This window comes from Micropterus dolomieu, linkage group LG06 (genome assembly GCF_021292245.1).
Source record: "Micropterus dolomieu isolate WLL.071019.BEF.003 ecotype Adirondacks linkage group LG06, ASM2129224v1, whole genome shotgun sequence".
NCBI classification, from domain to species: domain Eukaryota; kingdom Metazoa; phylum Chordata; class Actinopteri; order Centrarchiformes; family Centrarchidae; genus Micropterus; species Micropterus dolomieu.
The window spans coordinates 24,906,262-24,919,796 of NC_060155.1; the positions used below are offsets into that span (position 1 = coordinate 24,906,262).

Sequence of the window (13,535 nt, forward strand, 5' to 3'; positions counted from 1 at the left end):
CAAGCAGTTTTGCTTGTAGAGTCGGTTCAGCAGTGCAGCCACAATGCAGCAAAATTGTATTTCAGGCCTCTTAGGTGATGATTTACTCTTTTATTGCTTCTTTTGCTGCACTGCGATGAATTCTGGGCTCAGAGTTTAGGATTATAAGAACATCATGTTAATCATGTCTTTGGATTTATTAAAACAGTTTTACCGGCCCACTGTATCCTCGGCATTCTTACTTTCGCACGTCTGTCCCACACTCATTTAAATTAATGGAGTGTTGAAATTGTACGTTTAGCTATGTAACTGCAAGACCTTGCAAATATTTCTTCAACTTATTTCCCCAGTTGGAACAAAATGAAAATGCATTCATTTGGCGGCCCATTGCTCGCAGTCAGATTTCAAGTTCATTCGGTTATAAAAGTTCAGAGTCATCCCTTCATGTTTGGTCTGATAACTCCAAGCTCTTCATCAGGATGTTATCACAGATTAGAGTCTCTGCTCTCCGGTTTTCCAGCTCCGGGGGGAGTTGTTCATGTCTCTGAAAATAATGATTTGAATAAGATGAGTAGATGAATATTTAAAGTGAGTGACATTCCCCTTTAATGAAGTACAACTCCTCTTTTACAGCGTGTGAGCTCCCCTCTGCAGGCGGTGGGATCTCCTACCAAGCTGCAGCGCCTGGGATCAGCCTCCTCTGACATGCCCAGCTATGCCACACTACAGAGGGTGTCCTCGCCCAAACAGTCACCCAGCCGACTCGCCAAGTCTTACAGGTTGGTTCAACTTCAGTCTGACCAATTAATTTAATAAGGGCTCATTGTTAGAAACACAGTACTTAAGAATTTCACTGGTTCAAATGCACAAAAGAATGTATCTGCAGGGGGTCGATATAGTTTAATGCCAGTGACTCAAACAATTACTTCACCTGGTGCTGAGATTTCTGGCTTTGAAAAAAACTTTCTAGCATGTAGTCTGTTTCACAACAAAAGAAATCAGCTTGTATAAGTAATGCAAGACTTCAGTGCTAATATTTTAGTAGTGTTTTACATTGTATTTTAACATACCTCAGCCTGCCAGCCTTTGACTTTGAAAGCATTGGGGTCGTTTCTGCAACTGGTCTTCCTAAAGTTTTACCCTGCCCCAGACAAATGAAGGCCCTACTCATAATGGTCTACAGAGTTCTGTGGAGTGAGTGGGGAGTTTGGTGCACAACTAATGACCAATTAATCTTTGATGAAGCTCCTGAAGCACAGTTTTTACTATACATTGAAAAAGACATGCAGTGTTAAACCCCCTTAATAACATAGCAGATTGCTGGTGGGCCAGTCATTATAAGCTCATGCTGTGTAGCCAAATGTTGTTTAAACCAAAAGAACTTTATTTAAAAATCCCAAAATGTCCATTATGTGTCTGGATTTTGGGGGAACATGTATAAAGTGATGCACACTGATGCATTATAGATGCAAAGTGATGCATCTATAATCTATTTGACTGAACTGTACAGACAGTCTTGGGTTTGAATATTTCACTCAATGTAATATTGCATAGTTTTAATAAAAAGCTGGAATATGCTGATATAGAATATATATGATACTGTCAGTGTGGAAAAAAGTCAAATTTATAGTTCCTGCATCCTGTGACATAAATGTTGCTTTTTGTACAGTCTGCGTGCAAAAGACCACATGGACAGTATATGCAGACTGTGCTACAACAATGCGACAACGCAATACAAAGACAAATTTGCACGTTTCCGCTCTCACTTTCTGAATTAGTTTTTGACCTACGATGAAGCGAACAGCCTTTATGCTACTTAGGGGAAAACAAAAAGGGAGAATGGTATGTTACAGGGGTAAGAAAGCACATCAGCAATTTAGTGTTAGTAAAGTAAAGGTGACATACGAGAGACCGATTCATATAAAATTGTCCAAAATCCAAACAGAAGGGGCAGAGATATACTTGTTGTGCCTATTATTATCCGGAGGTACAGAAGACTGAATGCCACAGTTTTCACTGGCTGAATAGTACTACCCACAACTAGTAAACTGGTATTGAGTTAAATCATTTATGGTCTTAGTCTTTAATGGGTATTAGTTTGCCATCATATTATTCTGGGAAATGTTTATTCAGGACACAGAATTACACTGTGACAAAACTACCAACCAAACCTTTCCATTTTCACCTCCTGCAGCACCTCATCGCCCATCAACATGGCCGCTGGCTCGTCCTCCCCCCTCTCCATGGCAGCCTCCCCAGGGGGCAACCACACCTCATCGCCCATCCACCAGCTGAGCTCAGTGGTGGGCAGCTACGCCACCCTGTCGCCCACCAAGCGGATGCTGCATCACATCGGAGCAGACAGCTACAAGATTTCCCACGAGCTGTACGCCAACGCAACCCTGCAAAGGCCTGGTAGCCTGGCAGGTAGAGGTCAAGACAATTTTATTACTTTTTTATGTGTGGATGTATGAAATGCCATTGTGCCATATATTTTTTAAGGAATTGTCCACTTTACATGTATTTTGTATATATCTAGTTATTCAAACTTCGACAATTGTTACTGTTTAATTGACAGGACTATTTTTAATTTTTAAATACAATGTAGTCTGAGATTATGCATTGTGGGGTTTCTTCATCCTTCAGTAATATGGCATTTCTGAGGCAGTTCCATTATGTTCATGATAGTTAAGGGTCACATGAATCCACTTTCCATTGATGTCTATTTGGTATTCATCAGGATGCCATCAGCACAAGCATCCAAAAGAAAACACATATTACCAAATATTTAATTAAATTGGCTTGAGGTTTTATAAAAAATGTATTAGATTGCAAATGCAGTCATGAATGTCTGAACAATTTGTGAATGAGATTTGTTGTCTGAAAACAGTTTAAAGTGCCAGATTTGCTTTGGGCTTTTCAAAAGGTGGACTAATTTTGAAATGTATCTTTTATTTACTTGAATTAAAATGTGGTTATGTCAAATATTAGGCAATTTATTTAAAGTATTTTACAATTGCCTGGTTTTGATCACAAATTAAATGGCTATCCTGATTTTGTAAAGCGGAACATCACAACCCAAACACACTTTCATGCCAAATGTCACATTTTTACATCACAATGCAAAGTCGCCATGGGAAGGAAAAAGAGGCCAATCAGCAGTATTTTTCAGGTTAATCTGGTGATTGTGTTCATGGCAAGTAAAATGATCACAACATAACCTTTCTATAAATGTGTTTTAAGACCAGATTGACTTACTTGGCCTACATGTGACCTACATGTAATTTGATTGTTCACTAGTTTGTCATTTTTCTCTCACTTAGTGAGAATATAGTTATCCATCCATGTCAGTATATCTAACCATAACATTTCCTGTGCTTCCCAGGATCCAGAGGTTCCTATAGCAGCCAGCACAGTCACCTGGGCTCTGAGCTACGACCTCTGCAGTCTCCTGAACACCACATCGACCCCATCTACGAAGACAGAGTCTACACCAAACCCAACCTTAGAGGACAAGGTGAGCTGAGATGGGCATATGGAGGCTGGGTAAAATAAAGACGGGGATTTATTTAAGGCGTAAAGGGGAATCTACAAATACAGAGTCTACAAATCTGTCTCCCAGAGGGCCAGTGGAGTAGATAGTAAAAAGGCAAACATTTGACAGTAGAGTGGAAGGGGGGTGCACAACATTTTTACAAAAGATATAGTGGTGAGGCATATTAGCAGCTTTGCAACTCAGGTATTAATGTAAATGTTAAAGATTATATGTGAGGGGAAAAATGTGTGAGGAGGATGAGGAGTGGTAGGAGCTAGAATGTATAATGGGTCAGCGGATGACACAATGTAAACAGAAGGTTTTAGAAACAAAACAAGAAAGAGGAGATAAGTTGGAAAAATAGGTATCATGTTCTAAAAGGCAGCCTTTATACAGTTGTTCCTAATTATTATCTGTGGTAAATAAATAATTCACTTTATTGATCAAATAGAAACAGTTAATAAGACAAACTGTTGGATTGTCAGGTTGTGAAAAAGCTCCTTCCTGGGTCATTCATAAAAAAGGCATTAATAAGGTCATTAATGGTGTTAGGATATTCCCACTTTCTAGTAATCCATCAAGCCAGAAGTTAATGTTAGGAATTGATTCAAGGGTCATGAGTTTAATTCTCTAACAAACCATAACTTCTGCCATTACAACTATTAATAAAGTCATAAAATAAGAATATCAAGGGTTTTGCTGTTTAAGAAACAGCAAAAGGCAAGTAAGTCAAGTCATCTGCAACTATAAATGTTAATAAGTCATTAATAAAGGGTTCTTACAATAATTGGTCATTCATTAAACTCCACATAGGGAGTACTACTCAACCTACGAAAAAGGGTTGTTTCTTTTGTTCTGAAAGGAGAAGTCTGAGAAAATAGTTAAAAGAAACCCTTTTGTACATTTAAGGAATATGTTGTTTAGTTTTGAGGATTGTGGGAAATGTAGGAGCTAGTGTTTTTTGGAGCTTGGTCTCTTGTAAGCTTCTGAACTTTGTGGAATTGCAGCACTAAATAACTAAAGTTCCCGTTTATTAGCTATCTATAACGACAAAAGGAAGTGTCAAGCTGGAGGATAAACACCAGGCAAAAGCATTTTCATACCTGGCAACCCAAAAGCATTTGTAAACGATTGTTAACAATTTATAAAGCCATTAGTTGATTGGAGTAGATTAGAGCGCAACTGTAAACACAGAAATGTGCTTCAAATAGTCCAAATTTATAAATAGCTATAAATCACCATCTGAACCATCTAAATTTAAAAATCAGTGAGTAAAAGAAGACATCACATGATACATTAAATCAAATTGATTGATCAAAGAAATACTGGACAGCAATACTGAGTGGTAAAACAAAAAAAAGACAGTCTGGTCCAACTTAGAACGTTAGTAATTTTTTGGTAGTGCTGTGTTATTATAGACTGCTGTACATAAGATATTTCCTCATCCCATCTGATCATGTAGCGCTATTTACCAGATCAGGTGGGCAAATCCAATTGGGGTCTCAATGGCAATTTGTCTTTCAGTCACAGTCTGTTAACTAATTAGTTTCAAGGCTGAAAATTAATCTCAATTAATCCCATGGGCGTTAGCTTGGGTGCTTTGAAATCAAAGCAAATCAACCGTGTCCTAAAATGTTGCTGTAAAGAGAAATACACAGAGAGAGAAATGTGAAAGAAAATCTCTTTATTTTTTCTACTAGTTCCAAAAAAGATTCACCCTAATAATTAAAATATCTGAGGTGGTGTTTGTCATGCTGGCTCTTGCTGCATCAGAATAACTCAATCATCATCTCCAGCTTTGTGTCTGTGAATGTAAGTCCAAGGGCACCATTGTGTTCATCAAATCCTGTTTTTTTGTTTTTTTACATTGCTTTTCAGCTCAAATAGTTTCAAGATAACTTTACGCCTGACTTCACATCACAGGTGAATTTCCTCAGGCCTTGTCAAGATCCCTGCAGTTAGTTTGTCACACACACACACACACAGACTGACGCAGCTCAGCTCCCTTAGAGCGAGCCGGTGGAACCGCGCTGACCATCATGCCCACATGGTTCCTGAACTGCTGTTTAACAAGGGGACAATTCCTCTTTCTGTTGGAGACTGACACAGGGGGTCACTGGTCTGCGTTTTACGGTGTCCTGATGTCTTTACAGCAAGACTGGATTACCAAGTGGGCAACTTCACTGGGGCCCCGAACCCTCACTGTATGGCAATTAGTTTGTGGTGCTTTAAGTAAGATATTTGGTAGTTGGCCCCACTAAAGCAGAATATGAACAGAAATGTATAATAAAAAAGAGCTTTTAAAGGAATAGTTCAACATCTTTGGAAATACTCTTATTCACTTTCTTGGTGAGAGTTATATGAGAAAATATACCACTATGATGTCTGCATGCTAAATATTCAGTTACTGCTCGCTGTTGGTCAGCTTAACTTAGCACAAAAACGGGAAAACAGCTATCCTTACTCCGTCCTTGCACCTCAATGAACAGGGAGTGGGGATGAACGTGGGATCACAGGGTGCATAGCTCATTTTTGCCCCTGGGCCATCCTGGCAGTTTGGTAACCCCCGTAATCCAGCTGTGCTTTAGCAGAAAATAAGTTTTACAGGTGCCTGTAAGATTAATGTGTCAAATATGAATTCTCTTTTCTTTCTTTTTTTGCATGTCTGTTTGATTTGATTGCTTCTGTCTGTTTTTGTGATTATATGTTTCAAATGAAAAATGAGATTATTTGATGAGTTCACCCACCTGTTGTAAGTTGTAACTATGAGAGTTTTATTTCATGACTTTTTATTTTTGCTTCCTCCTTTCTGCTTTTTTCTTCTGTGCTGTTTTGTTCCATTGGTGCTGGTGTTGTTGCTTTTATCTCATTGTGTGTGTACGTGCATCCTTGTGTTGGCGCTTGTGTTTGGTTGCAATTTCTTCTTCACCAACTCCCCTCCTCGACTACATCAAACCCAGTGGTGAACCAATTGTACCAAGAGGTCCTCAACTATCTGCTCTGTCCCTACGCCCCTCTTCCTGCTTTAGCCCCGCCTTCCCCCGGTGTCGACCCAATCCCCTTGCAGCGAACAGGAAGCCAAAGCGCCACGGCCACCTTTCAAAGAGGCAGCTTTGCCGCAGGAGGCGGGGCAGCTGACTACGCCAACCCGTACCGCACTCTGCAGTTCTGCCCATCCACCGAGTCGCCTTACAGCAAGTCGGGCCCTGCCCTCCCCCCTGAGGCTGCCCTAGGCCGGTCTCCATCAGTGGACAGCATCCAGAAGGACCCAAGGTGAGGAAAAACATTTATTTAGAATCGGCTCTGGCTTGTTGATGAAGCCCCTTGTTCCGCTCCCTTTCCACTTTCACTGAACTTACTGAGGGCCAGATTCACCAAGTTAAACACAATTATGCGAGAAAGTGTAAATCACATTAATACCTTGGAGGCATTAGGCTTGAACAGTGGGGGGAAAAAAAAGAGTGTAATTGCAATCCACAAAAGAGTGTCAAAGTTGGAAGTGTAAAACAGTGACACAAAACAGTTTGTAGCACCTCAACTGATAATTGACTGTCAGGATTTGACGCTTCAGTGCAGTAAAAGGCTGGCTGAATCTGGGCTTTAGTATGAGGCACACATCACGCCACATCTTTCACTGTCCTCTCTAGTTTGCCTGGTGTTGGGGCTTGTTCACACTGCCATATGAATGCCTGGGCACATCCCTAGTGCCAATTTAAAAGTTTGCTATCGCTGTTAAGAATGGAGCACCTCTCTGTCAGTGGCAATCAGTCACATTATGTGCAGTAGGTAGACAGAGTAAATGTGGAAAGTGCATGAAGTCTGCTTTTAGACCAAGAGAGCTCTGTGTACGAGCGTGGGTGTGTGAGAATGAGGGAGAGAGAGACATTGACAGACAGACAAAAAAGAGTAAGAGAGACGCATACAGAGACAGCTTAATAGCTGTTTTTTTTTATCATGCTTTTGTCCAAGTAATGTCCAAGTAACAATCAAATTTGAAATACCATTCCAATATAATCTTTTTCGACTGCACAGACTATACTGTTAGTGATAGAAGCAGCCTAATTAAAGTTGAATTTTTTCCCTGTGTGACATTTCAGCTCAGGTGTAAACAGGAGATGTGTTTTTCTACTCCAATTTAATATTTCTAATGAGGAAGTCACTTTGTGCTGATCTGCTTATTAAGAGTGTCTTTCTGTGTCGTTCTTGTTGTTTTCGCCATTGCTCTTTCCTCCACCCATTGTCCAAGTGTTTCTTTCTCTTTGCACATTGCACTCACATTGTCTGTTTGTTCAATCTTTAGCTCCGGCATCATTGTTGTGTAGCTTCCAGCATCCACACATCTGCGCTGCTACATGTAAAGGACTGACTTGTGATGCATGGCATATTGCTTTACCTTCACAACATGCATAGTCTACGTCAGTGCTAGCACTTTCTGAATAAGACAGTGCTTTTTGAGTAGCTTGTTGTCCACATTGTGTTAAAGGGAGGGTCCCCCAAGATGATCCTGTCATGTTTTACTGTTTACAAGCTCTCTGCTGTTCCTGAGGTTGAAAGAGGAATTGTACGTTATTATATATTTACTAATATTTGTGTCAACAAATCCCATCAAGAGACCAGAACCAACAGTGGACAGTGTCAATCTGTCAATACTTTACGGTTTACCTACTGTGTCTGTGGCACTCACGCCCAAGCCCATTTGTTCTTTCGGAAGATATATTCAAAAATGGGTCTGGATATGTAGTTTAATGAAGAAGAAAATGGCTGGGCTCTGTAGTTTTTAGTACACAAACAGGAGGAAATAGTGTAGTTCTTGGGGACTTCTTTCAACTGTGGATTCATCTGAATTTGGTGCTATTATTGGTATATGTGGTATTGAGATAAACTACAGTGCCCATGTTCATCAGTGTAACGGTGTAGCTCATTGAGTTGTTTTTTTTTTTATAGTCTTTTATAGTATAAGTCTATATAATATACAGAAATACTTGTTGATAGGATCAAATAATTGTTGGTTTTGTTTTTTTTCATGGAATTTGTTGACATAAAGAAAAATATCGACTATCACCTGCCTCATTCTTAAAATACACCCAGTTTTTTGGATATTGGACAATCCACATTCCTTGACATAAAATTTTTCCAACATGCTTGACTTACGCTTATCTATGCATAATCAGTGAAGCTAAAGATGAACTGTAGCTTCAAGTTTTTATTTAAACGATTCAGGTGAGCAGCCATTTATTTATTGTTTCAAGGTGGGAAAAAGGAGTTGCTAAACATATACATGTAGATATTTTGTATCTTGTTTTAATTTTACCCACACATAACAGGCTAAGCAGCTTAGCGTGTCATTTACTCATCATTTAGCTTCTCTGGTATAATTCCTGCTTTTCTAATGTACCGCTAGTCACTTTCAATCACAAACAAAAATAATTTAATAACTACACATCAATGATTTAGTCATCAATGTTTTCATTCAACAGCTAAGTCTAATAGGACTAACCTATATATAAACTATATTCCTTTTTAACAGGACGACACAGATGAGAGAACAGCATTTTTATATATAAAGCATATTCATACATACTGTATACCATTGTAAAATAATCTAGGTTTAGTAAGGATGTTGAAGTAAGGTCTGTACTGTGCACAGGACATGACCTTGTAAACTCACTGGTCATTTGAAGCATACAGTAAATTATCATGCTGTCTGAAAATAATCTCATAGTTGGCTCTTTAATTTAGATCTGAATGTTTAAAAAATGCTCCAATATCCAGATTTGGTGCATGATTATGCACAGAATAAGACGGTACCCAGACCCTCTCTTTATCCGACATATCCACCATCTCCCCACCACCTGCTCTAAGTGCATGTCCTTCACCCAGCCCACCTTGTCCACCATTGCCTGATCAAATGTTGAGAGAGAAAGACGAGTCTAGTGACTACATATGGATTTCTATTTATTAATCATCACTATTATGACGGTTATTGATTAATTTGTTGCCAGACAGCCAACAAATACCTCTCTCTTGTTTCTCTCTGCCTGTCCCCCCTCGATAGGTACGACCCCGAATTCCTTGTGTGGAATCAAAATCAAGCCGAGCAAAGAATGACAAAGTAATCCAACTATTTATTTGTACATTCACACAAATCACATTCTGTCTATCTATCTTACCTTTGTCTCATTCACTGAATCTTTCCATCTTCTCTATATGACACCAATATCAGACGCAGATGTTAATGTTAATGGCAGCATGACATTTCCCATTTGTATTGTCACCCATTTAGTGCTTTATTAAACAGGCATTTTAGCATTTTTGGATTCTAAATTGGAGATGCGATTAGACTACTTTGCATTTTATCACGGCATTGTGTAACATCAGAATGGCATCCTCTGTGACCTGAAAACACCGAAAGAAATAAATTAAGTCAGTTTTATACATAAATTACAAATTTAAGTAACTAATGATCAAGTGCTGATTGCTTATTTGCAATTTGTAGCAATATGGCTTATTAGAACCTCTGTTTTTTATAGTGTTAATATTCCTCATTCTCTCTTTTGACCTTTCAGCTATCCACCCATCTCTCCATCCATTTATCTATCTGTTGATTTATTTGGTCACTCATTTGTCTCCATTGTCTGTCCTGTCTGTCCTGGTAATTTCCGAAATGTGCTTTGTGACAGTTCATTCATGTGGCTTGCCCGTTGTTAAGGTTGACACCTGATTTTGGTTTTTGATTCAATGGTATTGATTTTCTAGTCTCCGCCATACTGCGAATAAGCGTCTTTGCCAAAATGTTGAACATCTCGAGGAGTATTAAGATGCTTTGGACAGATGACAAGAATCTTGCACAGATAGCCTATCAATATGAAAAATGTCCAACTTAAAGAGGTCATATTATGCTTTTTGACTTTTTCCCTTTCCCTTATTGTGTTATATATCTTTTTGTGCATGTAATAGGTTTACAAAGTGAAAAAGCCCGAAGTCCACCTAAAGGGAGGTACCATCTCCCACAGAAAACATTGCTCCTGTGGCACGTCCTCAAAAACACACTGAGCTGCAGGCCACTCAGTGACAAGACATCTGCCTGCTGTTTCCTCTCACACCCACCCTCCCTACCGAACGTTTGGCAGTCAATGACACAAAGTTGTTAGTGTGATGCAGAGACAGCGCACAGTTAAAGCTTAACGTATGGGGAAAAAAATTTGTTCCAAATTAATAACTTACCGCTCTGAAACATCTTGCTCCAGTCTATATTGCTAAGCTGGTAGGAACATGTACTGCTGAACCGAAGCCGTGTTTACCGGCTTGTCAGGACTCACCCTACTTTGCTTCTGATTGGCTAGTAGTCCTTAACTAGGTACTGCGCATATGCAACTTCCAACTAATTCCAGTGGAAGTGAAGATGCGTTTAGTCCATAAATCGTTCCTATTTTAAGAACCCGTTACATTAGCTAGCAATAAATTACTGTAAAGGCACAAAACATTAGCTATCAATACAGGCTGAGACAAACCCTTTGGTAACAGTACTGGCAGAGTCATAACATTAGCTAGCAATACAGGCAAAGACAAGCCCTAAGTTAAGAGTACTGGCAAAGAAATCCGTACCGCCAGGAAGAGCTGTTCTTCAAATGCGCAAAATCTGTACGGTCAGTCAAAGAAGGTTACCGCAAATCTGCCTATTCAAAAAGATCCTACTAAATCTTTCATATCAAGATAACAATGTTTTTTTAATCAATGGAGATTTAACTGTTCACTATGATGTAATATGACTATACTTTAGATATTAAAAACCTTGTTCAACAGTACATTTTTAATTTTTAATAATGACAGCAATCTCACAATGTGAGCAACACAAAGGAGGCGGTCGACATGCATACAATTGATGACTTAGGTTTAGGCACACACCCTGATGGTTAGGGTTAGGATAAAATGCTTTGGGAAGCTGTCAACGCATTTTATACTAACGTAGCTAGCTACCTAGCTAGCTAGCTACTAGCGCTTCTGGTCTAGACAGGGTGTCTCATTCAGACGAACCCAGAGGCGTCTCATACGGACGCCGAAGGGTACCTTTTGCATCAAATAACGCTAATAAAGCGTAAGTATTTGATGCCCTGCATGAGAACAGACAAAAACACACAAATAATTATGAACAGGCACATTTGCTGTAACCTTCTTTGACAGACAGGACCCTTTTTGCGCATTTGAAGAACGGCACTTGCTGGTGGTATGGATATGGCACTGACAATAACATTAGCTAACAGTACTGGTAGAGTCATAGCATTAGTTACCAATACAGGCAGAAACAAACCCTTAGCTAACAGCACTGGAAGAGATGGAAGCGACATAACATTAGCAGTACTGACATAGCTAACAATACTAGCAGAGACATAACGTTAGAGAAATATATAACATTAGGTGTTGCTTTCTGGTGCAACAGGTCAAGCAGCTAAATACATTCCTGAAGAATAGATTTAGGCAGTGAGGAGGATACTGTAAATAAGAGATTTTCTGGGGTACATACAGGTCATTAAATAATTAGGCTGCTTTTTAGTTATTTCATCCGTGCAACATTATCGTTTCATTATTATTCATTAGAAAATATGTAAACTCATTTATTGCACCGACACTGTCTGCACCAGCACTGTAAATAGATGATAACTGAAGTAGTGTGAGGTCTTTGCCACCGTCTGCAGCTGGTTCTCTAATGATACCTTTATCCTGCAAAAGCCTCAAACAAATTTCATTTAGCTGATTTGTCAAGCCACACACTGCCACAATCTGGCAAATGGAAGCACGTTACTGTGGAGACAGCCTCTTATATACTCCAACGCATTTCCTTCTTAAGGCTGTCGGCAGTTTATGGAAACATTCCCGCTAACATGAAGACAGATTTGTGCTAGACAGTATCTGACCCGATCATAAAAGTGCCTCATTTTATTTCATGCTCATAACACACAGTTGAGAATCTGTGATCCATATCAGTCACAGGTTTGAGATGGACTCCATGGGGTGTGTGCATGTGTGTGTTCAGCTCTGCCTGACATCTCCTGACCTTTCGTTCATTTCTTCCAGCCTCAGTTGGCCAGTCAGTCAGCCATGCCATTACACCTTGAAAGACACACACACTGTCTGGGTAACTCAAACATATGCATATAGAAACACATAACTTTTCTTTCTATTTTACTTTTTGCCACAGTCTGTCTTTCTCATTTTTTCTCTTTAATTTCCCTCCTACATTGAGGCCAGATGGTTTCACCTGCACTTTTAATTCAAAATTTATTTTCATATGTGTCAATTGGATTTGTACTTGTGATATTAACGTGTGGAACAATGGAGTTTTAAACAGAAATGCTAAATCTAGATCTACAAGTTTGCAGACCTTTTTGTTTTATTACCTTACCTAATTACTTACCTTGTGGCAGTCTGTCCTATAAAAAGTCTTCAATAAAACAGAACTTTGTTCTCAAAATGCAATGTTTAGTTTGTATTTTGACAATGTAATATGTTAGAAAAATCTCAGTAGCAAGCTAACAATGATCAATACTTTTCTCTTCCCCCTACAGTGGTTAATGCAATAGTCCAACACAACTATAGTGCTCTAAATCTGCGTTAATCTAGACTGGTTGCATGTTGATAGGCTATAAGGCTATTGGCTTTATTGTGAAACCCATTGTTCTCTTTATATTATCTCAATGAAAGACAAAAGGACAAACATGACATCTATACAGTGGGGGAAATAAGTATTTGACCCCTTGCTGATTTTGCAGGTTTGCCCACTTACAAAGAATGCAACGATCTATAATTTTAATCATATGTACATTCTAACAGTGAAAGACAGAATCCCAAAGAAAATTCCAGAAAATCACATCATATGAATTTATTAAAATTGATAACCATCTGATGAGGAAAAACAAGTATTTGACCCCCTGGACAAACAGCATGTTAATATTTTGTAGAAAAGCCATTATTGGCCAGCACAGATGTCAAACGGTTTTTATAGTTGGTGACGAGGTTTGTGCAC

General features: G+C 39.1%; 1 protein-coding gene across 1 annotated transcript in view; it reads left to right on the forward strand.

Annotated features, from left to right (window-relative positions):
* The window catches only part of ctnnd2b (catenin (cadherin-associated protein), delta 2b), a 165,073-nt gene that overhangs the window by 86,555 nt on the left and 64,983 nt on the right, over positions 1–13,535 (forward strand). Inside the window, exons 9-12 of the mRNA XM_046051113.1 lie at positions 2,174–2,406; positions 3,365–3,496; positions 6,544–6,787; positions 9,570–9,626. Coding sequence (XP_045907069.1) covers positions 2,174–2,406; positions 3,365–3,496; positions 6,544–6,787; positions 9,570–9,626 — 666 coding nt within the window. The remainder of the gene's footprint in view (positions 1–2,173; positions 2,407–3,364; positions 3,497–6,543; positions 6,788–9,569; positions 9,627–13,535) is intronic.